This window comes from Tenrec ecaudatus, chromosome 10 (assembly GCF_050624435.1).
Source record: "Tenrec ecaudatus isolate mTenEca1 chromosome 10, mTenEca1.hap1, whole genome shotgun sequence".
NCBI lineage: Eukaryota > Metazoa > Chordata > Mammalia > Afrosoricida > Tenrecidae > Tenrec > Tenrec ecaudatus.
Genome location: NC_134539.1, coordinates 115,608,674 through 115,636,292, shown reverse-complemented (window position 1 = coordinate 115,636,292; position 27,619 = coordinate 115,608,674). Strand labels below are relative to the sequence as shown.

The 27,619-nt window shown below is 39.8% G+C and overlaps 1 protein-coding gene across 5 annotated transcripts in view; it reads right to left on the bottom strand.

The window, feature by feature from the left end:
- RHOT1 (ras homolog family member T1) overlaps nucleotides 1–27,619 on the bottom strand; it is a 74,439-nt gene that overhangs the window by 8,095 nt on the left and 38,725 nt on the right. The window contains exons 9-21 of one of the 5 annotated variants that reach the window (XM_075561374.1): nucleotides 25,515–25,613; nucleotides 24,928–25,036; nucleotides 22,968–23,088; nucleotides 21,545–21,629; nucleotides 19,737–19,882; nucleotides 18,720–18,820; nucleotides 11,930–12,060; nucleotides 10,979–11,062; nucleotides 9,197–9,316; nucleotides 6,480–6,682; nucleotides 5,263–5,358; nucleotides 3,463–3,585; nucleotides 1,387–1,711 (exon numbers count right to left, since the gene is read on the bottom strand). In XM_075561374.1, the coding sequence (XP_075417489.1) occupies nucleotides 1,702–1,711; nucleotides 3,463–3,585; nucleotides 5,263–5,358; nucleotides 6,480–6,682; nucleotides 9,197–9,316; nucleotides 10,979–11,062; nucleotides 11,930–12,060; nucleotides 18,720–18,820; nucleotides 19,737–19,882; nucleotides 21,545–21,629; nucleotides 22,968–23,088; nucleotides 24,928–25,036; nucleotides 25,515–25,613 (1,428 nt within the window). In that variant the 3' untranslated portion in view covers nucleotides 1,387–1,701. Of the gene's footprint in view, nucleotides 1–1,386; nucleotides 1,712–3,462; nucleotides 3,586–5,262; nucleotides 5,359–6,479; nucleotides 6,683–9,196; nucleotides 9,317–10,978; nucleotides 11,063–11,929; nucleotides 12,061–18,719; nucleotides 18,821–19,736; nucleotides 19,883–21,544; nucleotides 21,630–22,967; nucleotides 23,089–24,927; nucleotides 25,037–25,514; nucleotides 25,614–27,619 lie in introns of those variants that run through there. The other 4 variants (XM_075561372.1, XM_075561375.1, XM_075561373.1 and 1 more) reach the window with 4 other exon arrangements.

Here is a 27,619-nt window from a genome sequence, read left to right as displayed (position 1 = left end):
GATGTGATCATGTCACATTGAGATTATGTCAAGCACAGGAAACCTGGTGAGCAACCACCAAGAGCTGCAGGCACCAGAGAAGTGAAAACTCCCCCAGCATAACAGAGAACGAAGTTCTTTTCTCACCCCAACGTTTTCTTGGGAAATGAGTAAAATGTTGAGGGACAGGGTGTCTTTTTCCATCAGGGATATCTTTTTTTGGCAGGGAGTAGGGAGGTCATTTATGCTCACAACTCTAGGTCAAACCTTATGGTGACCTCAACATGCTTTGTTTACTCTGCTTAGCATTACAAACATTTTAAGATGAACTGCCATTACTTAAATTTTAAATAAAGATTGTGGTTTACCATGTCTCATAAACTCCTTCCCAACAATTGGCCTTATTTCCTTATTTCACACAAAATTCTTTAACCCTATCCAACCATAATCTACAGGCTACGACTTTCTGGCCCTGCCATCACCTACTTATCTACAGCCATTTGTAAACTAGGGAAAATGTCAATATAGAACTCCTTAATTCTACCGTACTTCTATCAGGTAAATGATTAAAACATTAATGGGAATCTGCAAGGAGTTCTTTGAAGGCGCCGCTGGTTTCTGCTTCATCTTTTTCACTATTTCCATCCTTGATCATTATGTCAACGACATGTGCTGACATCACCATGAAATGACTTCCAGTGTATAAATAGACATGACAAATGGACTGACATAGCTTCAAGAAGCACTGTATAACAGCGTCATTTGCTATGCGCAAGCGGATTCACTTGGCACACACACACACAACCTATTTCACTGGGAAGCTAACTAAACTGACCCGGGAATAAAACTGTTGTCACAAGGATGCACAAAGTCTGAGCTGTGAAGACCATTTGGAATGATAAAATAAGTGGCTTGTGAGCAGCAATTTCTAGGATCCAAGGATTCTCCGAGAATAAGACATCAAAAAAATGTCATTTCTTATTTAGATTAAAAAAAATTACCACAATGGTAGGTCACAGGAATGTGGTAGAAATCATATACCGATTTAAAAAACAAAACCAAAAATCTTTCATTAACACTTTGACAAGAAGATAAAATGTAGGCTGGATAATAACATACTTTTTTTTTATAATATACTTTTAATTGAGAAAGAAATTTCCCTCTAATTCTGAACCTTTGTCATACTCTAGTGGCATATGACAGGGCTTGCCCACTGCACATTCTCGCTCTTCCTCACCAGTCTCTGAGAATTCAATGTTATGTATAATCAGGAGCTTGAGAAATGAAGTAGGCACATCTACCAAGTTTGCAAATCATACAATACCAGGACAACTATATTATGGGACACATGATAGAAATGATGTTTGAAACGAGCTAGAGCAAATGGATCCAAAGGAAGAATATAAAATGTATAGGGATACACTGTATTCCTGCATTTAGATTCAACAAATCAACGAAAAATGTCAAACATACAACTAGAGAAGGGACACCTTGACTTAATAGCACTTCTTGTGGAATTTTAAAATGATTTCAATGTAGTGCATCAGAGGGGCGTGTGGGTTCACTGGTGCAGTTGGCAGGCACGGTCCTAATGGCGATGTCCACTGTGGTCTGTCTGGACTCGTCAGACCAAAGCTGGGCCTCACGCTCCATTCTCAGGGCGTCTTTACGAGCTGCTCTGTCAGAGGCATCCAGAGGAGGACAACCAGGGTGATGAGGGCACTAGACAAGGCTGAAAGAAATGGGGATGTTCTACCTGGAGAAGAGAAATTAGGGGAGACATGATGGCCGCCTTCAACTGCCTGAAGGATTGCTATGCTGAGAGGGAGGAGAATGCCGTATGTTGTTCTAAAGGGCAGAACTAAAACTAAAGGAGAGAAAGTTTAGGGAAATATTACAGTTAGAAAGAAAAGCAAAGCAAATGCAAAAACCCTCTCTACTAAGGAAAGGTATCGGAGATAAATGGCACTCGCTCAGGAAGGCGTTCTATTGAAGTCTGGACCAGAAGAATTCCAGAATCTTTTCCAACGCAAAGATTCCCACACCACAGCTCCTGAGTATTGCTTGGCTTGAACTGGCCCTGCATTACTCATCAGTCATCGTGAGAGGATGCCTGGCGTTACCACTACCAGATTCCATTCAAGGGAAAGAACTGAACCACCAAATGTGCGTGGTGATCCCATCACAGCGGTCACCCTGGACAGCCGCCTTCTTGCTCTACGGACTGCTATGCTCACAGCATCTCCAAAGTCCTTTTTTTAGAATGCCTCAAAATCGGTTTTAACTGACATAAGCCACAGTCTCATTGTTTCGTAAGCATGTCTACACACTGCTAGGGGCTACAAGCGCTCCTATTTACCTGGTACAGTCAGTGTCTAGCTAGGTGGCGAGTATTCAATGGTGAACGAAAATAGCCCATTTCTAACCTAAATCTATTATTTAGCTTATCTTCCATCTTATTCAAGTTTAGCTCCCAATGACACCTAATTGATTTCAAAAACCTAATTCATCTTTAGATACATAAAAATTTGATATCAGATACAAATTAATATTACATGGGCTCAAAAACGTAAAACTGATTTGAACAAAGAAGGCATGACTACTAAGAGAAAAATGTAACCTTCCAAGTTCATTACCTGGAAGACATTTATATAATTCTGGTTTTGTCCTTTCCCCCCTAAAAGTTAATTAATCTATAGGCATACTTTCTATTTGGGGCTCAATTATAAAGACTTCAAAAACTGGTGTAGCTGGTGTTAGTCACCCCATGCCCACTGCAGTCCAGTTGGTTCTGGCCACAGCCACACTGAATGGACACAGCAGAACTACTCCTTAGCGCCCAGAGACTAGACCTTCCCAGGCGCAGCCGCAGCTGCCTCCTGCAGAGCAGCTGGTGGGGTTCTTGTCTACATCAGCTTGAGTTCTTACAATGGGTGATTACCCTCATTCCCAGAAACCCTTTTCTTTCAAATGAACACCACCTTAAGTACTTGGAAAATAACATTAGATTATGATTCTAAGTGGTTTTAAGAACATAGAATGTTTTTCCAAAGCCCAAACACTAGTAATATGTTAGTAAACATACCATAAAACATTAGTATGGTTTTAGGAGAGTGTAATATTTGAATGTAAGCTGGATTAAATACAACAACATGTTTTATTTGGGATCAGGCTGTCTTTTCCTTGCACAAGCATCCTATTGCTACAACTCATAGCTAAAATATTGTCATGTCCCTCAATGAAAAACTATCTAAAATCTAATGCTAGCCCCTTAACCACACCTATTAATTAAAAACATAAAACTCTACAGAGGAGGGTTCTAAACCCAAACACTGTCATGACCGTGAGGACTTGAGTGGGGCCTAAGTTGGGCATCAGTCGGCTTGCAGACTCTGAAGTGAGTATCTGTGTAATAAATAGTTAGCCACTTTTTCCTTTGTATTTTAACAGAATGCCTGGTACCCAGTAAATAAAGTTAAGAACCTGTTAAGAACTGCGGTGAAGATTTTGTTCTTTACAGATTGCAGCAAGTCTGAGTTGAGGAAGTTCTGACAGATGCAAAATGTACACCTGTTGCAGGTGCACATACAGCGTAACCGGGCATGGCTGCGAAAACACACAGAAGGACAGGAGTTGAGTTCTTACTTACAAATATGGCACAAGTTAGGATGCGCCAACTTAAAAAAAAGATTTATGCATAAGCAATACTTTTCGTAAAAAGGAGAGAGTGGAGCATGCTAACGCTGTACATAATTCCATGTTATTAAAAAAAACTTAATAAACAGTAATAGCTCCCTCCTCCCTCCTTCAAGAAAATTAGCTACCACTTGTTTCTGGAGGTAGGGAAGGGATTATTATTGCAAGTTTTGGTGGAATATGCACAGCACTGGAGAGCACCCTCTTTCAAATAAAATTTTTTTCCCCTTAAATGACTAAGTTATATAGCATCGCACCCAAAGACAAAGTTTGCTAACATTTAAATAACCACTGTCTCCCCTCCTCCTCCTGTCTCAGCATGCATTCATGCCTGAAAACCAGGAGGGAACAGGGTGGCAAGGACACAGGAGTCAAAGGACGACTACATTCAACCCCGAAGAGATGTGAACAACATCGTCTTTAATTCATCAAGCACCCAGACTCCCAAAGGAACGCAAAGTGCTTCATAAATTTCACATGAATGAAACATAGGGTGAATTTCATCTGCTCTCAAAACACAGCAGCTAAGAATGAAAGTCTGAGCCCGGATGTGAAAACCCGTTGAAATGAAGTATGAAATTTAGGGGGGCTTTCTGACTCCTTTGTGGTTGCGTGGAGGTGCGCTAGCTGTTGCAGGCTCATGGGACTTTTCACCTCGGCCCTAACAACCCAAGTACGGGTCTTCCAGGACGGCCAGTGGTGAGAGCCATCACAGCACCCAGGAGAGGTGCCGGTGCAGAGCCCACTCAGCAGAGCACCACCTAAAGGAAGTGACGCCATCACTTCCCGCACCGCCTGACCACTTTCAGAGACTGTTGGAAGGACTGGCCCGATCTGACTTGGCTTCTCTTGTGGCATCAAGGCCACCACTCCTTGTAGCACCTGAATGTTTTTAGAGGTTTCTCAGTCAAAGGACCGACCCTCGCTGGTTTGGCTCAGTTTGTGAGATCTGAGGAGACCAAGCACACAGGAGCATGCTTGTGGAGCTTAGCAGCATCCCAATAATGCCTAGTTCTCAACATGAAGAGAAACAAGAGTTAATTTTTCAAAAAGCCTTTGACAGGCGCAAGAGATTGTTTTTTAAAGTTTGACTTGTAATGATGAGCATTCTTACTACTATTAAATCACCGCCAGCTGTCATACTGGATCCATCTGCTATTTGATAAATTGATTCTGACTCTTCAACATACACAGGCTCCACCCACCAAAAAGGAGGGATGCAAAGTATGCTTAGCAACAGGGAGATGCTTCATGAGAAGTAGTTTGGGATTAATCATAGAAATAAATGTCCATGTATGTACATTTATCATATACATACACAACACACACACACACACACAATTACAGTAAGGTAATTTAAAGCTGCAGCTCTACATGTGAAATAGTTGCAGTTGCGTACAAGCTTACAACAGCACATTTACATAATAAAATAGACACCATAATATGTAGTTAGGCAGTAAGCCTGACCAAGCAGTGCGTTTCTGGATAATTATGTAAACAATAATTATGCCAGGAAAGGAGAATTGGTAATCCTATAAAAAAACTCCAACAAAATCCCACAGAAGCCATAAAGAAAAAGTAACTTACAACGCAGTTTTTAGAAAGACCCAGATTTTTCTCAAATTTTCTATTCTATCAGTGTTGCCCATGTTTCGGGAGAGTCTGTCTCTGTAATGATCCTCTCTGTAGATAACATACATGAGAGTTTTAAAGCAACAAGAAAGGAGAAGTAAGGTTTCACTTATCATATAGTAATAGGAATGACTTGTCTTCCAATTATTTTATGGATAGAATTTCAAGGGTTTGCGGAATTTCTAAAAAGTATTCATTAATTTAATAGCAGTAAATACTCAGGTGTAAGCCGTCCCGAATATGAGCTGAGGCACCTAATTTTACCACAAAATTGCATGAAAAATGTGCTGAAAAAACTTCAGTTTATTCACACAAATACACGGTAACTCTGATTGAAAAAATCTGTACAGATTAATACCTTTCTTTAGAAACCTCAAGCTCGGCTTACAGCAACGTGCTGCCATTACTCTATTTCATACTGCAATTTTCATGAGGAATGAAATAATTTAGAGATTAACATAATAATAAATAAACTACAAAGTCTTGAGAAACGCACTGCCTGAGAAATGGTCTTGTTACAAAGCAGAGTTTACACAAACACACTACTTTAGAGAAGGCCGCTAGGAACCATGAGACTTTAAGGCAGTCAGTCCACTACGAAGATGGCTGCAGTGACGTGCTTACGCAGAGGCATGTATAGATATATAATAAATGTACAACACAATGTAAAACATTGAAAAAGCAGGAATTCCAATTCTAACCAGCTTTTACAGCATGTACATAATATATTCTGAACTAAAACACCAACATTTTAAATAGAAACTCACAAAGCATTCTAGAATCCTTTACATACTCAGTCAATTTAAAATATTTTTGTTGTTCATATGGAAGTGCCTTGTAAATATAAAACAACATAGCACCACCCTCATTTATTTCAGTAAGGCATTTTTCTTTCCGTCTGGGGTGAGGGAGGGCTGTTTTGCTGTACTGGCCTATAAGGACAACTACAGCCTGTTCAATAATACTCCAGTATTGTCAGAAGCACTGTTTCTATCCTTTTACTGTGACGCCCAAACCAAATTGATACTTATTCAAATTTGTATCTCATCACAAAATCTCTTTCTGTTGCTAAACAACTTGTATGTGACAAAGAGTCCACGCTCCTGGCTAAGAAGGGCATGCAAAGTAGTCATGAGCCACGTGAGAGAAATGAAGACAGAGCAAGTACTTACGGGTACATGGCCATTGTTGTCAGCTTCACAAAGATGTCTTTACTGGGGGCATCAGCAGTATTGCAAGTGAAGGCTTGTGGTGGAGGCATTTTGTGTTTCCTGCAGAAATCAGTAGGTGAAATACTGTATTCTTGTTTAACTTCATGCAGGTCTGACTTTGCGGCTACGATTAAGCAGGGTATTCTGCTGTCCATAAAGTGTTGCTGCGTAATAAAAAAATAAGATAAAAATCTGATGACAATTTAAATTTGACAAAAATTCTTTCTGCATGGGCAAAGCAACAAATTTCAAGAAAGAAAGCAAACCAAGCAAATCCCAAAGATGGACAGTGGTCCCAGTCAGTCTCACATAATGCTTATGACCTGGAGACTATTTTCCTAATGATGGTAATGGGCAGATCTACACTGACATTGCAGATCCACGACAACTGGGAAGAAAATGTGGTTTTAACAAGTCACAATAAAAATGTTGACATGAAAAGAAATGTACCTAAATTCCTCAACAGCAAGAAGACATGTGCATTTTCCCAGAGCACACCTCTAGTCCTTGAACACATACATTTAAATGTGTTTACGGAGGTAAAATCAGGCTAAACAAACTGTTTTAAACCGTAATGCTGCATCTTCCATCTTCTTCAGAATTAAAAACTATTATTTTTAATGGCTGTTTTACTATTCCACTGGATTAGTTTATCTTAGTTTAGTAAACTGTTCTATTGTTACATATTTAGATTATTCCCAATACTTTTTCTATTAAAACCATGCTAGAATAGGGTCGTACATAAAGTCTTGCACTCCTATTGAATCTTTTTATTTATATTGATATTCAATTCATGTGTCATACCCTTCAATGATGTTTAAATATTATAGAGTTGTGCAAGCACAATTAACTTTAGAACATTTTCTTCATTTTGGCATCTAGTGCTATAACTCCCCATTTTCGCCCAATCCCCCTGCTATTACCTTAGAAACTATTCATCTAGTTACTGTCTCTTTTAGATTTACCTATCCTGGATTTCATGTTAAGAAAATCATGCCAAAACACACAAACCGCCCCCAACACATGAAACAGAGAAAAATCAAAATCCAAAAGCAGAAAGTAAAACCTAGAAAAAGGTAAAAATGGGTCAAAGGGGGAAACAAATGGTAAGATGTTAATTTTTAGCCTAACAATAGCTGCAGTGACCCACTTTCCAATGCACTGAGGACAAGACTATGCACGTCCCCAGTCACTGGAGAGGGGATTCAACGGAGGCTTAATTCTTCTTATAAAAAGTGGTCAATGACTGCAGAATGATGGTTTCTCTCCTGGTTTGCTTTTTTGTTTTTGGGGTATAACTGGCTAGACACAACCCACTTGCATTCCTAACAGGCAAGGCAGCCTTCATTCATGCAGAGCAGTGGTTCTCGACCTTCCTCGTGCCGCGACCCTTTAATACAGTTCCTCATCTTGTGGTTACTCCCCAACCATAACATTATTGTTGTTGCTACTTTATCACTGTACTTTTGCTGCTGTTATAAATCGGGCGACCCCTGTTAGAGGGTTGGTTGACCCCACAAAGGGGTCATGACCCACAGGTTGAGAACCTCTGATGTAGAGGGTCTATCTCACAATTGCTTGTGGATTTCTTTTAAAAAAACCGAGATGTCTGGGAATTTGCCACTTCAGAACCTGCAGGGTTGGGTCCAGAAAGACAGTTGTTTTTAAAATCATTTTATTGGGGACTCATACAACTCTTATCACAATCCATACATAAATCTATTGTGTCAAGCAGATTTGTACATTTGTTGCCATCATCATTCTCAAAACATTTTATTTCTACTTGAGCTTGGTATCAGCTCATTTTTTCCCTCCCTCCACAGCCTCACAAACCCTTGATACTTTGTAAATTATTATTTTTGTCATGTCTTATACTGTCCGACATCTTCCTCCACTCATTTTTGTGTTGTCTGTCCCCCAGGGAGGGGGTTATATGTAGATCCTTGTGATGGGTTCTCTTTCTATCCCACCTTCCCTCCAACCTCCCTGTATCGCCACTCTACCACTGGTCCTGAGAAGTCCATCTGTCTTGGATTCCCTGTGTGTCCAGCTCCTATCTGTACCAGTCAGTGTACATCCTCTGGTCTAGCCAGATTTGTAAGGTAGAATTGGGATCATGATAGTTGGGGGGAAGGAAGCATTTAGGAACTAGAGGAAAGTTCTATGTTTCATCATTGCTACACTGCACCCTGACTGGCTCGTCTCCTTCCCGTGACCCTTCTGTAAGGGGATGTCCAGTTGCCTACAGATGGGCTTTGGGTTCCCACTCGGACTCCCCCTCATTCACAATGATATAATTTTTTTGTTCTTTGATGCCTTATACCTGATCCCATCGACATCTCATGATCATAGGCTGGTGTGCTTCTTCCATGTGGGCTTTGTTGCTTCTCAGCTAGATGGCTGCTTGTTTATCTTCAAGCCTTTAAGACCTCAGATGCTCTATCTTTTGATAGCCGGGCATCATCAGCTTTCTTCACCACATTTGCTTATGTACCTCCTTTGTAAACTTCGACAATCATGTTGGGAAGGTGAGCATCATGGAATGTCAGTTTACCAGACAGTTTGAAAAAGTTACAAAAATGACTCTGTTGCCTTTCCTCGGTTAGGAAACAACACATTACAGTGCCACTAACTCCATATAAAGCGAGATTTAGCCCGAGAACATAAGAGAAACAAACCTTAAAAATCCTGGCACAGTATTCAAAGGATTTGGGATTACTGACGTCATATACCAGGCACACAACATCACAAATGATCTCAGCTTCAGTTAGAAATTCCGATTCCGAGATATCATGCAACTTGGAAAAAGAAAATATCGATGAGAATCCAAAGTATTATTAACAGCCACGGGTAAAGTCAGGAAGCTTTAGTACTTGTTCATTTGACTTCCTGATAAAAGGATACTAGTTAACTATGCTTTTTCAATCCATTTTTTAAAGAAGGAAGTACGGATGAACAGGTGGCTTCTGATTCAGTAGTTTAAAATGAGTGGCTAAGGTGTGCTGGGTAGGTATTTAATACACATGATGCACATTTTACAGATAAGGAAACACACGTAGTGAGAGCAAATAAGCTGCCTAAGATAGCACTCATAACAATTTGCTGGATCAAACTTGGAACTCAGATATGAGTCCCAAGGCTATTTTCTTTCTTCCCTCTTTTCTCCCACTGATAAAATGCACAAAGCAAGTAGCTCAGTACATTGAAGGTCATTTTGTTTGACCTCACTACCTATTCTTTTCCAAGTTATATTACAAAACCATTATTCAAAATTTATGATATGAAAGTATTCTAACAACAGAAAATTCCATACCAATTTGTGTAAGACAGTGTATCTTTGTTAAGAAGAAAGGGAAATGTAGAGTGCATTTTAAATAAAATGATGTACAGCATATATTTCAATCCAGTTTTCAAAAATTAGGTTAAGAAAACAGGAAAATTAACAGTTTAATGTTTACTTAGTACCCATGTGTACGGCACCTTAGTGACACAGTGAGTTAAGTGGGTTAAACATTGGTCTGCTAACCTCAAAGTTAGTGGTTCAAATCCTCCAGCAGCTCTAAAGTATAAAGATGAGGCTGTCTGCTCAGGTACTGACTTACAGTCACAACACCCTAAGGAGCGGTTCAACTCTGTCCTAGGGGGCTACTACGAGATGGAATCGACTCAGTGGCAATGAGTGTGACCCAGTGTATAGAACTGTACTTACAGAAGAAGAAATGGAGATAGTGAATGAGAAACTAACAAGGAGTTTTGATCGTAGAGTATCAAATGCATATAAAATTCACCTGACAGATTAAACTAGGTCTAAAAGAGGAGGAGAAGGAATGGATTTTTAAAAAGTAACTTTTATTTGCCAGGCGTTTCTGATATTAGCCAGCTTTATAAGATCCTTGGGTTCAGACAGCACGAGTCATTTGTCCAGGGTCCCACAGAGAACCAACGAGAGGACAAAAGTTCAAACTGAAAACTGACTGCACCCAAGGAAAGTATGCAATCTCTCCTGTATTCCACAGGACCTTGTCAGTCCTACCCATCTTTCACTCACTTTCCAGGCTACTGTATGAGTTAACTATATCCCCAGCCTCTATCAAAGGGATAAAACCCGATTCGGGTTATATTGGTACACTGCTGAGCGCCTGCACTAACCTTTTCATATTAATTTCTAGTCAAACGTGGAGAAGATAATTTTTAAAATAAAGATGGAAGACGGGGCAAAAACTTTCTTATTGAGGTATAACTTACATACAGTTAAGTCCACAAACAATTCAGGGGAACGTGGAGTTAAAAGATGAAAGGTTTTTCTCCCATGAACTTTCTGAGGGCCCCTGTATAAGCCACATGTCACCACGAGATAGGTCCAAATGAGAATCCATGCTAACAAATAAGCTAGACAGCCTCTAGTCGTGTACAAATGTGCCCCATAAGTTACGATCTTTGTAAGCCAAGACATTTCTTACCAACAAATACTTCTCTTGCCCATACACATAGACAGCATTAATTGCATAGTAGGATTTATGATCGTCTCGGATTTTCTTCTGCCTCTGAAAACAGAAAATATCTCAACATGTACAGTAAGAAATAAGAGACAGTTTTCACACACACACACACACACACACACACACACACACACTCTCTCTCTCTCTCTCTCTCTCTCACTCTCTCTCTCTCTCTCTCTCTCTCTCTCTCTCTCTGTCTCTCTCTCTCTCTTTCTCTCTCCTTGTGTTCATTATAAATTAAGAGTATTTTTTCCCCTTGACAACATACTACTTGTCAGTAAAAAGGGCATTCTGAGTTTATAATTCTTATTCCTAAAGGTCTGAGACAAAAGATGAATTTGTTATTAGTGACAGTGTACCTCAGAGCCACCTACTGGCAATTCTCATTATACTCTTAATCTGGCTTGCTTGCAGGTGGAAATAGGTCAGGCTGCTGACTCAAAGCAGAAGTCAGAAGCAGGTTTCAGTGAATACTATACCTAGTATTTACTATGCATTTACCGTACATACTCCTGTATACGCTGAGTTTTTTCAGCACATTTTTAATGCAGTTTTTGTGGTAAAATTAGTTGCTTCGGTTGATATTTGGGTCGGCCCATACTCAAGTAAATATGGTACTTCATGTAAAACACTGTTTTTTACTTGAACAAGTGTATTTGTTTAATCCCCACCTAAATACCGGGTAAGAAAACAAGTGACAACTAACGGCAATGAAACAAAGATAAAGATAACTCAGCAAGATTACTGCTACGTAATATACTTTGTGATAGTGTTTTAATAAGATGTGTACTGCTACGTAATATACTTCGTGATAGTGTTTTAATAAGATGTGTAGGCCAATGAGTTCTAGTCACTAGCTAAGAGAAACTGAGCTAAACACGGATTTTAAAACTGTTATCTGAGAATGCTCACCATCAAGTTTCTTCCGAGAAGAGACTGTAGGACTCCACTTTTCCCACAGCTTTTCATCCCAATTACATTACATCTGAAGACGTTCCTTTGAGTCTGCTTTTTCTGAAGGTCTATCTTTTTGTCTCTTGTTACTAAATGGGAGGAGACCAAGTTTGTTTCAGTTAGATGCACTCAATCTACTTTGTGTAAACTACAGTATTACTCTTGATCATGTTGCTGAAGAGTATGATGCATAGCTAAGTGTGCTGTACAAGGCAAGCTGTACACAAAATAAAGTACTATGAGGGATAGACAAAAAAACCATTTTTTTCAAAGCTATGTATTTATATATTTCTTTTTTACAAAACAGCCTTATCACCTTCAAAGTACATTACACTCAATACATTTGTGAAATCTGTGATTCCATTCTTGGAAACATTTTTTCAAACTCATCTGTTTGGAAGACACCTCACTCATTTTTTTCTTCACCTCTTCTATGTCATCAAATGTCTGCCCTTTCATGTCCCTCTTCATTCATGGAAACAAAAAGAAGTTGCAAGAAGTGAAGTCAGGTGAGTAAGGTGTGTGGGGCAAGAGAGGTATCCTGTTGTGTTTTTTTCAATCATTTTATTGGGGGGTTCATACAACTCTTACCACAATCCAAATATCCATTCATTGTGTTAAGCACGTTTGTACATATGTTGCCATCATCATTCTCAAAACATTTGCTTTCTACTTGAGTCCTTGGTATCAGTTCCTCATTTTTCGCCTCCCCCCTCGATTATGAACCCTTGATAATTTATAAATTATAATTACGTTGTCAGATGTTACACTGTCTGATGTCTTCCGTCACCCACTTTTCTGTTGTGCATCCACCTGGGGAGAAGGTTCCATGCAGATCCTTGCAATCAGTTCCCCCTTTCCACCCCACACTCCCTCGACCCTCCCGGTATCGCCAGTCTCAGCACTGGTCCCGAAGGGATCATCCGTCCTGGATTCCCTGTGTTTCCAGTTCCTATCTGTACCATCCTCTGGTCTAGTGGGATTTGTAAGGTAGAATTGGGATCATGATAGTGGAGGGGGAGGACGTATTTAAGAACTAGAGGAAAGTTGTTTGTTTCATCGTTGCACCCTGACTGGCTCATTTCCTCTCCACAATGAGAGGCATCCTGATTTTTACCAAAAACTAGTGCACTGAGATGTGTGTGTGTGAAGAGGAGCATTGTGGTGGTGGCAAAACCAGTCCCTCGTCTGACACAAATCAGGCCTTTTTTGTCACACATGCTATGAAATCTTTTCAGAACCTCTAAAGAGAAGCTTGACTAACAGTCTGACATGGTGAAAATACTCCAGTACACTATCCCTCACATCAAAAAACGAATGAGCATTGTCTTGATCTTTGATTTCACTTAGCAAGTTTTTTGAGGGGAGGTGATAATGGTGTCTTCCACTGGCTTGATACTTGCTTCCGGGGGGGAATAAGAAAAAGACAAAAAAATTAGAAAGACTAGCACTAAGTCTCATCTCCAGTAAGGACCTTGCTTCGGAGCAGTTCTTTCAAAGTGCTGCATGTTTCCCCTTGATGCTCTTTCTGCTGGCCTGTCAGAACTTTTCATTCAGCAACCCTTTGCATTGCCAAATCTTCCATTAAAATTCACTGAACCGAGCTCCAAGATAGTCTAGGTAACTTCCCCATCTCTTCCACGGTCTGTTGTCCTTGGCCTTTGAGCACACGTGTATGTATTTTGTCGATATCTTCGTCCATTTGGGAAGTTAACAAATGTCCAGAATGATGTTTGTCATCAATCAATATTGCACCTTTTTTGAAACGAGAAAACCACTCCTACATTAGAATTTTCCCCATAGTGCTGTCCTTGTAAGCTGTGTTCAACATCACAACAGTTTCTGCAGCATTTTTCCCGAGCAGAAAGCAAAATTTCACAGCCACACACTACTCTCTTAAATAGGCCCATCACAAAAAAAAAAAATGAGGCTCAAGCTTTCATGAAAAATAACTATGCCAGAGAGAACATTCCCAGGTGACACCACTGGGTGTACTAACTGAGCAAGTTGCTCCATGCTGGCCTAAGCTCCGCCCAGCAGAGCTTTTTTCCATTTAGCTGTAGGGGGGTGGGGGGTACCCCTCATATAATACACAAGGGCCATGTGTAATGGAAAAGATACAGTTCTGAAAGTTGTCTGTAAATAAAATTTCTAGTAATTACTTCATCATGTCTATTTTTCCTAAGGAAAATGATAGTGAGTAATACTAGTGAATAATGAATAACAACAATGACATGAATACAGCCAATATTTTACCCAATCTATTTTTTTCAAGGGTAAACCTAAAAAGTTACATGCTAAATATGAAATCTGCATTGAGTCGGAGCTGGATCTATAACTGAAAAGGGTTGTGCTCTCTAGGATAATTGGGCTTTTAAATGTAAATCTATAAAGAGACAGATTAAAGACTATGTGTGTCATCCAGATAATGGGGCACCTCTCTACCTGCAGTAAACAGACCTCCCTTGAGCTGGACCTACAGATTAAACTATAATAAATCTCACCAGACACACTGAAAATTGTAACTACACACAGTAATTAAGACTTCATGCACGATTACAAAGTAGGCAGACACACCTCACAGATCCTCTATGAGGACATGAGAGGCCCAATGAAAAGAGAAAGATGAGGATCCTGGACCCTTAAGATTCGAGGGTTAAAAGGAGAGAAGTGGATTCCATATCAATTTGAAAAAGATGAACAAAAGTGGTCAGAAAGGAGTCAGAAGGGTTAATTGTTGGTTGGTCGGACAGAGTGCTGCTTTCTTGAACTTTTAAAAGCAGCATTAGAGACAGTGGCCTTTCCTAAATGCACACTCATGCCTGATAAGGTGGGTCTTTCCTGATGACCAGAAATGTGGTCAGCCCCACCATCACCTACCCAGAATAAAGTGTTGGCATCTGCTTTCATGTGCAGCGGCCCTCCACCCGCCCCCACCCCTAATCATTCCCATGCCTCCCAGGGGGAGGTGTCATCCACTTCAGGGAAAACTGTGCTAGAAACAATAAAGCAAAAAGAACAAAAAAAAAATTCAAAGATAAGGTAAACAAGCGGCCACCTAGCTGGGAAGCAACAAAACCCACAAGGAAGAAGCACACCAGCCTGTGTGATCATGAGGTGTCGAAGGGATCAGGTATCAGGCATCAGCAGAACAAAACATCATATCATTGTGAATGAGGGAGAGTGCAGAGTGGAGATCCAAAGCCCATCGGTAGGCAACTGGACATCCCCTTACAGAAAGGTCGCAGGGAGAAGACAAGACAGTCAGGGTGCGATGTAGCAATGATGAAACACACAACTTGCCTCTAGTTCCTAAATGCTTCCCTCCCCACCCACTATCATGATCCCAATTCTACCTTACAAGTCTGGCTAGACCAGAGGATGTACACTGGTACAGATAGGAACTGGAAACACAGGGAATCCAGGGCAGATGGACTTCTCAGGACCAGTGGTGTGAGTGGTGGTACTGGAAGGGGAGAGAAAGGGTAGGTTGGAAAGGGGGAACCGAGTACAGGATCTATATGTGACCTCCTCCCTGGGGGATAGACAAATGGACAATAGAAAAATGGGTGAAGGGAGATGTTGGACAGGGAAAGATATGACACAATAATAATTTATAAATTATCAAGGGTTCATTAGGGAGGGGAGAGCGGGGAGGGAGGGGAAAAATGAGGAGCTGATGCCAGTGGCTTAGGTGGAGAGCAAACATTTTGAGAATGAATGATGAGGGCAATGAATGTACAAACGTGCTTTACACAGTTGATATATGTATGGATTGTGATCAAAGTTGTCTGAGCCCCTAATAAAATGATAAAAAATAAAATTACCAAAAAATTTATAATCTACAAAAAAAACTTATAGTCTCAGAAACCTACGCTGAGTTCTACTCTGTTCTACAGTCATTATGAGTCAGAATAGACTCAATGGCAGTGAGTGAACATTATAAAAGATGAGAAGATATGCATTTGCAAAGCTGAACAAAACCCAAATATTATAGACCTCAAAGGAAAATCCTTTTGACATATACAATTAGGCATTCTAAGACAAAGATAAGGAAATAATCCTGAAAAAAGCTATGGGAAAATAAAAAAAACATTATCTACAAAAGAGAAGTTTCAGGAAGAAGACAATGAAATGCTATAGAAAAAACTTTTAAAATTTTTAAATTTTCATAAACAAAACTCTTGAAGAAAAATAACTGCCAACCAAGAATCATATACCCAGCAAAATTGTCCCTCAAATATGATGGCAAAATTAGGACATCTGCAGATGTACAGAAATGAAAGCAATTTGACAACCAGATCAATCTCACAATGAATACTAAAGGGAGGTTTCTGGACAGAGACCCAACAACCTGAGATTAATATACATGATACCACCACCCAGAAGTCAACCTACACAAAGTTAACATGTCTAAAGTAAACATACATACAGATTGAAAATAAGGAACGATAGCGATTTGTAATGAAGGCAATTACAAAGTGAAAATGGAGAGGGAGTGAAGTAGAGTTCAAGAACCTAGTGAAATGGAGGGTGGTATACAAGAAGGAGGAGGTTTTAATAGAGGTAAGAGGGACACTGGTAGGTGTGCAGGAGTTAAAAGCAATAGAGGTAAAGACAGTTTACAATCCTGCAAAACAGGTGGTCGGTCTATGAGCACATGTGTGGGACATGCATGTAAGCAGGTATGGGCGGAGGTACATATATAGAAAGGTTTGACAGGATATTCGTACATGGATATTTAACTTTGTTGCAAATATACTTCATGTAGGTGATGGAGCATACAGAGGACAAAGTTAAGAAAATTTCTTAGACATAACCAGGCACCTGGAGAGAATGAGTCACTGGGCCAGAGGATCAAGATCATAGTCTCAGGGGACATCAATGTCAACGAGCACAACATGGTCCACACAAAGTCTACATCCAACTTTGGTGAAGAGTGAGTGGGGGTCTTAAATGCTTGTGGGCAATCGAAGGTGAAAATACAGGTCTCTCCTTGAAGACAGCTGGAGATGAGTCGTCCGGTCAACTAATGGCCCACCCAAACATCAGTCTTCAGAACTGAGACCAGAACTACTAGATGGTGCCTGACTATCACTACCAACTACCAGCTGCCCTGAAAGGGGTCACATTAGAAGGTCCTGGACAGAGCGGGAGAAAGATATGGAACAAAACTCAAAATTATGAAGATCAGGCTTGCTGCACAGATACAATAAGTGGAATCCCAAGAGGATGGTCCTCGGCCCTCTTCAGATATGAAACAGAGTTCTCTTAAGGCTCGATTCTCACCCAAACGATTGACAGGCCTAAAGGGGACGAATACCACCATTGACTTATGTGTAACTTAGAATAACTGGCCACTTGGGATCAAGGTATAGCATTTACCTACTGACAAAGCTTGGAAGGGTTGAGGAAGAGGAATGGAGACAGGAAACACAGGAAGGAGATGGAACCCAGTGACACTATACTGAGGGAATTAAAAAAATGGAAATTGTGGAATAATTAAATAAATGATAGAACATCCATATGATGGCACATTACTTAACAATAATATATGCTTATTGATAGAGAAAAGTATCCACAATATGCCATTGATCAAAAGAATCTCAGGGCTGGCTAGCAATTACTTTTTAACTGGTAGGTATTGAATTAAATACTATCTAACTGGTTAAGTATTTTAAAGAGTACTTGCTCTGTCAGTTTCAGAAAGGCTGTTTCCTTGTGCTAGGACTTCCTGTAAGAAATGGCACCTTTCCCACCAACTGGAATATAAGAAAATCTTTAAATGACCAGTCCCCTAATTTGTCACTTCCACATCTATGGGTTTTAAGTGGAGAGCACTACTGTGGCAGAAATGCAGTTTACATTACAAAATCTGTATAATTTTATTAATGTGAAAAAATTATAAAATTGAGACTTGTAATTAGCTTAAGACAGGATCATTTGTTAACATGAATTTTTATTTATACAAGTAAAAATATATGTAACATTTGCCAGTTCAACATATTTTGCATGCAACATTCAGTGGCATTGATTATATTAGGCATGCTATCCCATGGTCTTCCCAGATCCATTGCCAATGTTCCCATCACCATTAACAAATACTCAGTACTCATTTAGGCAGTATTTAATTCAGTACCAATGATTTCTCCTGCCCTCTTTCCCTACTACCCTTGGTAACCACTTATAAACTTTAGTCTCTCTCTAGTTCTGTACTATTATAAAAGATAGCATCAAAAAATACGGTATGATACTCCACATATTTCCTCTAAGTGGAAGCATACAGTATTTGTCCTTCTGTGACAGACTGTGACTTTAGCATACTGTGTTCACGGTTTCTTCACCTGGTGGCAAGAATCAGGACTTCACTTCTCCTTATACCTGAACAATATCCCAACATATATATATGCTAAAATTGGTTTAGCCATCCAATATGAAATGCTTTTAATATTTAAATAAAATTAAAATTCAATATAGACTGGTAAAGACTTTTAATGCCCAAATCGCTCTTTCATCTTCATCAGGAGAGTGCTCTCAGGGAGTTGAATAGAAGCAAGGTATCTCTTACTTTTTCGATAAATAAAATCAAGTTTATCAGCCCAAAAGAAATGACCAAATTAATAGGGAAACAGAGTGGAGACATGGAAGAGTAATTAAGATAAATGTATTTTCATCCTTCGAAACTTAAGAAACTACAATCTTTCAAAGACTTTTCTCATTAGGAGCTGAAGAGAATTCTGATACTTACTTGTAATGGCTGAAGCTTGAGACTCTTGCTCAGTCAGTATGGAATAGCCCAGATAGCCCAGATACTCCAGGCACCGCTGTACATCTAAAAATGTTGTGAGTCTACGGAAGAGAGATTCTAAAATGTGAAAAGTTCCTAAGTGAGCGTTTATAGGAAAAAAAGAATTCCAACGGCACCAAGGATTTTACCACCAGGACCAGGTCAATACTGTCAAACTGCTTAGATTTCTAACATGCCTTCAGCATGGCTCTGCCTAAGCTGCCATTATTTTGGCTTTTTGGCTGCATTATTTTCAAGGCCGTGAAGAATGAATGGCGAATACAAGTCGGGTGGGTGAGTGGTTCTATTCTCAGCCACACAGAGAGGTGGCAAGCCTCTGCAAAATCTGGAGTAGGGATAATTCTTATTATCTGGATAATACAGTGTCTTACAGATTTGGTTAGTTGAGAACCTAATGATTAGTTCAACAAATATAAAAAAGTTTGCCAAAGGCTAGAGGCAATAACGAGATAGCAAGTCTATCTTACATGTATTTGGGTGGGGGGTTGGTGGGGGAATTCTACTGTTGAAACAGTTAGTCTCGCCAACACTAAAGTAATGTCACCCAGCAGGGCCGTGAGCTTCCTATGGCACAATGACAACCAAACTGTACTATCGATTTAGTAGACAAATCCTAAGTCTTCGTAAGAGTTCATTAGGAACAAAATATGCTTCTCATCCTATTCTGAGAATCTAAAGCCTGCGCAATAGCAATGACATTTCCTATTTCCTAATCAAACAAAGAAGTACTAGAATGTACTTATTACTCTTCCCTGAACATCATGCGAAAGCAAACATATCCCTACTTGACTACATCTGTACTGTACCCTACAGGGATCAGCAGAAATCTAAATCCTGCTCACAGTCATTTACGACTGAAGCACTTGAGAAGAGCTGATAAGCTTATCCAACTGTGAATGTAGAGCACCACATGCTTAAGTTATCTATAACTCCAGAGAACACAGGTTCTATACTCACGTCCACTGGGAAAGGAATCCCTGGTAGGTTATCCAGCCCCTCTCATTCGTACAAACTGTGTTATTCACGTCTGGCCCCCAAGGAATGTAAGGGAACACTTTAAATAAATCTTTAAGTTCATCAGGTGACAAAGCGCAGTCTCTATCCTGAGGACACACAAGCAAGTATAATAATTAGATATCTAAAAGAATAATCCCGAAATACAAGATCCCCCTACTCTAGTAAAGGTATATTTCTGAAAAATAATCAGTGAAAAAATTTTTACATTTGATCATGAAAATCTCTAACATGTACATTAAAAATCCTGCCAAAGAGTCTTGGAAACTGCTAGAGTCGCAATGAGTTGACATCGACTCGATGGCAGTGAGATTTTTTTTTTTAAACAGAGTCTAAAAAGATAAGTCCTTTACAATAAAAACAGAGAGTAAAAAATATTTTTGCAGTTTTAGTTACTTGCACTTTGATGAACTTTTGGCTATGTGTGTTGTGAACCCCTTAACTAAGGAAACAGCTATATCACTCATAGAAAAATGTCTTTTTTTGCTTATATTTTTGCCACAATTAAAATAAATACATGAACAACAGTGATTTCAAGGAAGAATAAAATGTTCTAAAATTGATTGTGATAATGATTGTACAACTCTTCTCGATACAACTGAATTGAATTATATGATATGAATTATGTGATGTGTGGATGAAGTCCCAATAAAGAAAGCTGATGGTGGCCGGCTATCAAAAGATATTGCATCTGAAGTCTTAAAGGCTTGAAGGTAAACAATCGGCCATCTAGCAACAAAACCCACATGGAAGAAGCACACCAGCCTGCGTGAACCAGTTATCAGGCACCAAAGAACAAAAAAATCTTATCACTGTGTGCTCATCTCCCAGATACATTCACTGAAGACACATGGGTGCATAAGCAAATGTGGCAAAGAAAGCTGATGGTGCCCGGCTATCAAAAGATAGAGCGTCTGTATTCTTAAAGGCTTCAAGGTAAAGAAGTGGCCATCTGGCTCAGAAGCAACAAAGCCGACATGGAAGTAGCACACCAGCCTGTGTGATAACACAAGATGTCAAAGGGATCACGTATCAGACATCATTGTGAATGAGGGGGTAGTGCGGAGTGTAGACCCAAAGCCCATTTGTAGGCCACTGGACATCCCCTAACAGACAGAAGGGTCTCAGGGAGGAGATGAACCAGTCAGGGTGCAGTGTAACAAAGATGAAACATACAACTTTCCTCTAGTTCCTAAATGCTTCCTCCCCCCACACTATCATGATCCCAATTCTACCTTGCAAGTCTGGCTAGACCAGAGGATGTACACTGGTATAGATAAGAACTGGAAACACAGGGAATCCAGAGTGAATGATCCCTTCAGGACCAGTGGTGTGAGTGGCGATACTGGGAGGGTGGAGGGAGGATGGGTTGGAAAGGGGGAACTGATTACAAGGATCTACATATAACCTCCTCCCTGGGGAACAGACAACAGAAAAGTGGGTGAAAGGAGCCATCGGACAGTGCAAGATATGACAAAATAATAATTTGCAAATTATCAAGGGGTCATGAGGGAGGGGGAGGGGGGAAAGGGTAGAGAGGGTAAAAAATGAGGAGCGGAGGTCAGGGGCTTGGGTGGAGAGCGGATGTTTTTAGAATGATGATGGCAACAAATGTACAAATGTTCTTTACACAATTGATGTATGTATGGATTGTGATAAGAGTTGTATAAGCCCCCGATAAAATGATTTAAAAAAAAGAAAGAAAAATGTCTTATATTGTACACTGTGGAAAATTGCAGCTAAATGCTTACCAAATCATGCTTGTCAAAGGTGCTCTGGAGAAACAAATATGCATGATGATTTAATTCAGTAGTGCAATCAGGAGGTATTTTTAGCCTGTTGGTGAAAAAAATGTAAGAATAAAATAAATAAATAATCAAATATTAAAATTTAATTTAAGAAGTGAATATAAAACTGCAAGAAGTCTGTGTGCGGTGACAACATGTTACAAAAATATCTCCAGTAGCCATTTGGATTTCCCAGGGAAAGTCTCTGGCATGGTTAAACCAATCCACAGAAATGTCATTAGAGTGGTTATTCCCAATGCAGAAGGCGACACGCAAGGTTCAATATCAAAAGGGCATGTTGACATAAAAACTCAAGGAACACCGATTAAAACTGTAATATATTAATTTCCCTTGCTGTTAGCAGCCCAATGAATAACCACTATTCTACCAGGGCTCCCTAATCTTTCTTTTAACGAAGGTTTAAAGCATCACCATGGACTTCATGCTAATACCGGCACTGGTGATGAATTGAAAATCATGTGAAGAGATGTTACTTTTGCCTAATTTAAGCTTTCCACCCCACCCTAAACCCAGTGCAGTAAATACTGATTAAATGCACCCTGGGCACCAAAACAAACCAGACTCCCTACTGCTAAGGAAACACACAATCAACCACAAACAAAATGAGTTAAGTGCCAATATGGGTCACCATACTAGGGCAGCCCACAAGAAAGGGACAGTGCTGGCTTGAGGGTAGGGCGATGTCAACATCTATGAGACACTGTCGCCTGAGCTGATGCTTGAGGGGTGAGAGGCATTAAGCAGGTTGGAGGGGAGTGAAGGGGAGATGGCGCAGGTGAAGGCCTATAGTAGGAAGAACCTGTCTGTTGAACTCTAAGTACTCTGGTATAGACTAGAGCAGAGAGCCTAACTGGCGTATTCTGATCTCTTCACGTTGAAACACATCGGTAGAGCATTTCTTGTTTTTCCTTCCTCAGTAAAAAGAATTGTGAAAGATGCTTATAGTCACTGGGAATCTAGAAAAACTATTTGCATCATGCTGTAAGTCATGACTTGGAATGGACTGAAAGGCTACTGGTGTTTAAAATAAATCAGTGGTCCACAACCTGGGATGACTTCGCCCAAAGGTGGGGGTGGGGTGGGGTGAACACATGGTAAGTTTTTAAGGCATTTTCGGTTGTCAAACTGGGGGGGGGGGCTGCTGTGAGTAGGACCTAAGGAAGCATTAACCATCCTATAATATCCAGGGCAGCTTCCACGACCAAGAGTGATCCAGACTAAAATATAAATAATGCCCAGACTGAGAAGCCCTACTGTTTGTTAATCTAAGGGATTTCTTAGCAGCCTGATGCCTACCTACCTATGTGCTACAGTAAACTTTAAAAAAATGATTACATGAGATTAATCAGGAAGCCAAAGTACATACAGGGGGAATAAATACTCGGGGGTCAGCTCCAGATCATCGTCATAGCCAAATCGTCGAAGCACCGTCCAGGTAGTTTCATGCCTCCCTCTCTGAATAAAAAGTGTGTGTAAAAAAAGAAAACCTGAAATAAAGTAAATGAGTAAATACAGTTGATGTGAAGAATGACTGAGTTACAGGGGAGAAAAGCAAACAGCACATAAAGAAGAGAGCTATAATCTGCAACCAACATCAGTGTTCACCGGTACTGCACACTGAAGGTCGAGATACCATGGGGCTCACAACTAAGTGTCTGGAGGAAATGGCTGATTTCACAATCACTGTTTCACATATACAGCCCGTCCAGCAAGAGCAAGCCCTGAATAAAGGGACAAAGGGACATCCCAAAGAATATAAGGGTAAATAAAAAAGTACTGCTACAAAACCATAGAAATATTTACTAAACAGTATTAAAACATGAGACCATTGTTTCTTGATGTCACCCATCAAAGTCTATATACGTCTGCAGGTGGTGTTCCCATCTGGCTCTTGACGTATAGCACGTGAAAACAGCAGTTATGGCGCCCTTGAGGGGCTCAAATCATGCGCCTTTTACATTTCATTTGAGTTTGGAGAACAAAAAGAAGTCTCAAGGGGCAAGATACAGAGTAGAGGGCAAATGGGGTAAGGTTTCCCAACAAAATTCACATTGGAAGAATAGGCAGGTACCATGTCATGATGGAAAAAAAATTCCTCAATGCAACTTTCCTGGCCTTTTTCTTATCAATGGAGTTTTCTCTTTCTTTTTTTTTTCATCTTTAGGCATCCATTTCACTGTCTTAATTTTTAAAAAATAATTTTATTTGCGGTTCGTAAAACTTTTATCACAATCCATACATAACATCCATTGTATCAAGCATATTTGTACATTTGTTGCCATCATCATTCTCAAAACATTTTCTTTCTACTCGAGTCCTTGGTATCAGCTCATTTTTCCCTTCCCTCCCCACCCCCACTCCCTCACGAACCCTTGATAATTTAGAACTTATTATTAGTCATGTTTTACACTGTCCGATGTCTCCCTTCATTTCTCTTTTCTTAAAACTTCTTCATACTAAGCCCCCTGACAGCCCTGTATCCCAAACATAGTTACCATAATCTTTGAGCTCTCTCTGTCTTGAACTACACTGGCTCCTCAGACTCCTCAGAAACTGCCATCTTGCTTGGATCTTTTTTTAAAGACACCCAAATGAAGCAAGGGTATTCTGAGAGAGGTTGTCTGATCGCAGAGACATGCTTAAACATATTTTGACTGGAATACACTGATGCATGCATCAACTAGACACCCCCGCCCCCAGCAATAGTTTTTGACTTACTCAAAGACACTTATAAAGTTCTATGATAAAATCCGATTTTAAAAATCAGATTAAATGGTTTTCTAGATCTGTGTTCTTATTTCTATTATAGAAAATGTTTTTCAGGCAGCCAAAGAAAACAAAATATTGTTTCTTTTATTTTTGAAATTGGTAGATTGTAAAACTCCATGAAAGCTTACCCAACATCCAAATTAAAATAATATTTACAATGAAAAAAGAAAAAAAAAGAAAATGTTGTTTTTCAATCTTACTCCTTATTTCATTGTGGCTCCACAGCATATTCTACAGGGAATATTTTATACTTGGCAAATTTGACTAGTACATAAAAAATACCTTTCCTGAAGATAATTTCGATTTAAAAATTACTTCTGAACAGGAAGAATTTTAAGACAAATTTGTTTGTTCCAAATATTTCTTTTCTTCAGATGGACTTCAGCATGTGAGTTCCAACCAGTTTCCCTAGCCCTAATTTATCTTGAGAGTAAGGACAATTATCCTCAACAATGGCTTTGTCTCTGAAAGATTCTAAACATGCTAGTAAATACTAATATTTGCTTCAAGTATAAGTAATGCTATGGGACCTTCACCTTCTTCCAAATCATACCCACCTTTGAGTGTCAACCCACTGTCTGCCACACCATCACTTAAATGCTTCCTGACTACATTCTTGACATCTTCCAGAGCTTGTGGAGCTAATGGAGTGTTAAAACAAATTCTCTAGCAAAAACACAAAAATCCATTTAAAACAAGTTAGCATTAAAACCACAAATAATATAAAACATTAGTCTTCAAAATCACCATTAAATCAAAGAGTTGCAAATGACAGACTCAATGAACTAAGTCTCTGCTTTGTAGTTAAGTAAAGCACATCAAGCCTGGAGGAAAGAAACGCCCCTAGGCCCATTTCTAAGCACAGGGCTCTTTGGGTAACTATGTTATAGAAAACTGAAAAATAGTCCAGAGTTCATCCTTAATGCACTCACCGTATACCCTGAAATGACACTCATCAAAGAGTCCCCTCAATTCCCAGGCCGGGGAGCACTCTATACCCTAGGCAATGGCTCCAATAGCTTGTTATAAATGATAGTTTTATAAGAAAAAGACACGTTTATCAATGAACCATTGATACTTTTTAAACGTCTTTTACAACAGAGACCTTGAGAGACAAAGCACGGGAAGGACAGCAAGACGCTACCTGGAATTGGTTGAGTTCCGCGTCATTCAGAGTGCCATCGTTATCCTGATCCGATATTCTGAATATTCGGGTCAGCGCTTTTATACAGGCTGCTTTCATCTGTAAAGTATTGAAGAAAGATACACATATATTCGTTAGAGATAGCTGGGACTTTCATACGATTTTTGTATGTAAACAGAACGATTTCTGATGGTTTCACTGCCAAAAACATTACACCCACACAATTAATATTTTTAAAATGAACTAAAGCTGAATATTGACGTTCTTACTAAAATCTGTTTGCAACAGTATTTGGAATGGCAAGCTCTCACCTCATGACGCTACCAAACCCTCCACAGATGGGAGACAAAAGAGAAGCCCGTGTTTGGGGGAGTGATGCTTTCAGCCCTGTCAAGAAGCAGCATTTACCCAACTTCATGTATGCTTTCCTTCAATCCAGAAAGATGTTGAACGAGACTCCTCAAACTACTGAAGCAAGGGCTTGCCTCTGAACTTGTGATTTCTGACCACCAACCTCCTGGTAGCAGAGTGGAAATAAATGCTCTCCCGGTCCATGTCTATTACAGTTGTGAGCACTGTCAGATCCTATCAAAGGTGCCTATTTACAAATCGGCGGTAAAACAGCACGAGTGAGTAAGTGCGACAGCCTTCTTCCTCTTATGGCCTCGGAACTACCTGAATTTTTTTTTTAGCTTTTGTGTATCAATAAGACTTTTCTTATGCAGTTGAAATAAATTTAGACAAACTCTAATTTTTGCTTTAGGAGTTACAACTAGTAGACTATATTTTGCCTATTTAAAAATAAGGTTTGCATGGTTCTATATACTTGCTATAAGATCAGCACTTTCAACATTTTGAGTTATTCTGAAAACTCTTTATTCTCAGTAAGAAAGCTCGGTGAACTTTGTGTAAACTCAGAGGACAAGATTTCATGAACGCTCCGGATGGAGAGAAGCGGGATAGCGGGCCAGGAAACGTCTCCTCGTTAACTGTAATCATGGGGCTGTCAGGAGCAAAATGTCACTGAGGAGTTTTATTAGGCATCAAACTCAACTAAAGAAAATTAATTCTCTGAAGAGCAGGAAAAGAAGTATATATCCTCCCAAATATTATATACCAACAATTTCTTGTTGTTGGTAATAAATAGGGTCTCGGGTGAGCAGTTTGATATAATTAAGAAAGGGGTTCTGTCTGAAGCACACTGGATGGGTCTCACATGCTTAGAATACTAAAGAAGGATGTGAGGGTGATCTGGCTGCAACGTCTGTCACCCCATTGTTCACCAGGGTTGATTCGGCTGGCTAGGCAGGTGTCCCCTTCCTCCCTCATCGTTCCATGTGCATCCCTCCCAAAGCTGCGTGCTCTACTGATGAGGACAGTGACCTTCCCCATAGAAGGAGGACCGTCCTTCAGTCAAGGGTATACGAGCAGCTGCACTCTGCTAGAACCTCCAAACACGTCTCAAAAACACTAAAGGGAATAAAACCTAAAAAACAGACAGTCAAAGGTGGTTTTAAGAAATAAAGACTGTAAGGTGCAGTCTTTAAAAATGTTATCCTAGAGGTGGGGGAAAAGGAAGGGGAGCCAACAAACCCAGGGAAAAGTGAACAACAAGAGACCTAAAGTCAATGGTGAGGAGGGCATAGAACTGCCTGGTGGGGTGCGATCAAGTGCAATGCAGCTGAGAAGTACAGCGAGCCAAATGAACGTTGAACATGACAGTGGGACAGGAGGAAAGTAAAAGGAAATAAAGGAAAGAAGTAGGTGGCAAAAGACATTTATAGAGGCATGTACATATGTAAACACAGGCATGCACATATGTAATTATATTTATAATAGGGATATAAGTCTATGTATAGGTAACATATTTATAAGTTAAGTATTAAGGTAGCAGATAGACATTGAGCCTCTATTCAAGTCTTCCCTCAATGCAAGAACACTTTGTTCTAATAATCTGGCATCCTGTGATGCTCACCTTTCTGACACAATCACTGAAGAAAGCTGATGGTGCCCAGCTATTACAAGATATAGCATCTGGGGTATTAAAGGCTTGAAGTTAAACAAGCAGCCATCTAGCAGGTAAGCAACAAAGCCCATATGGAAGT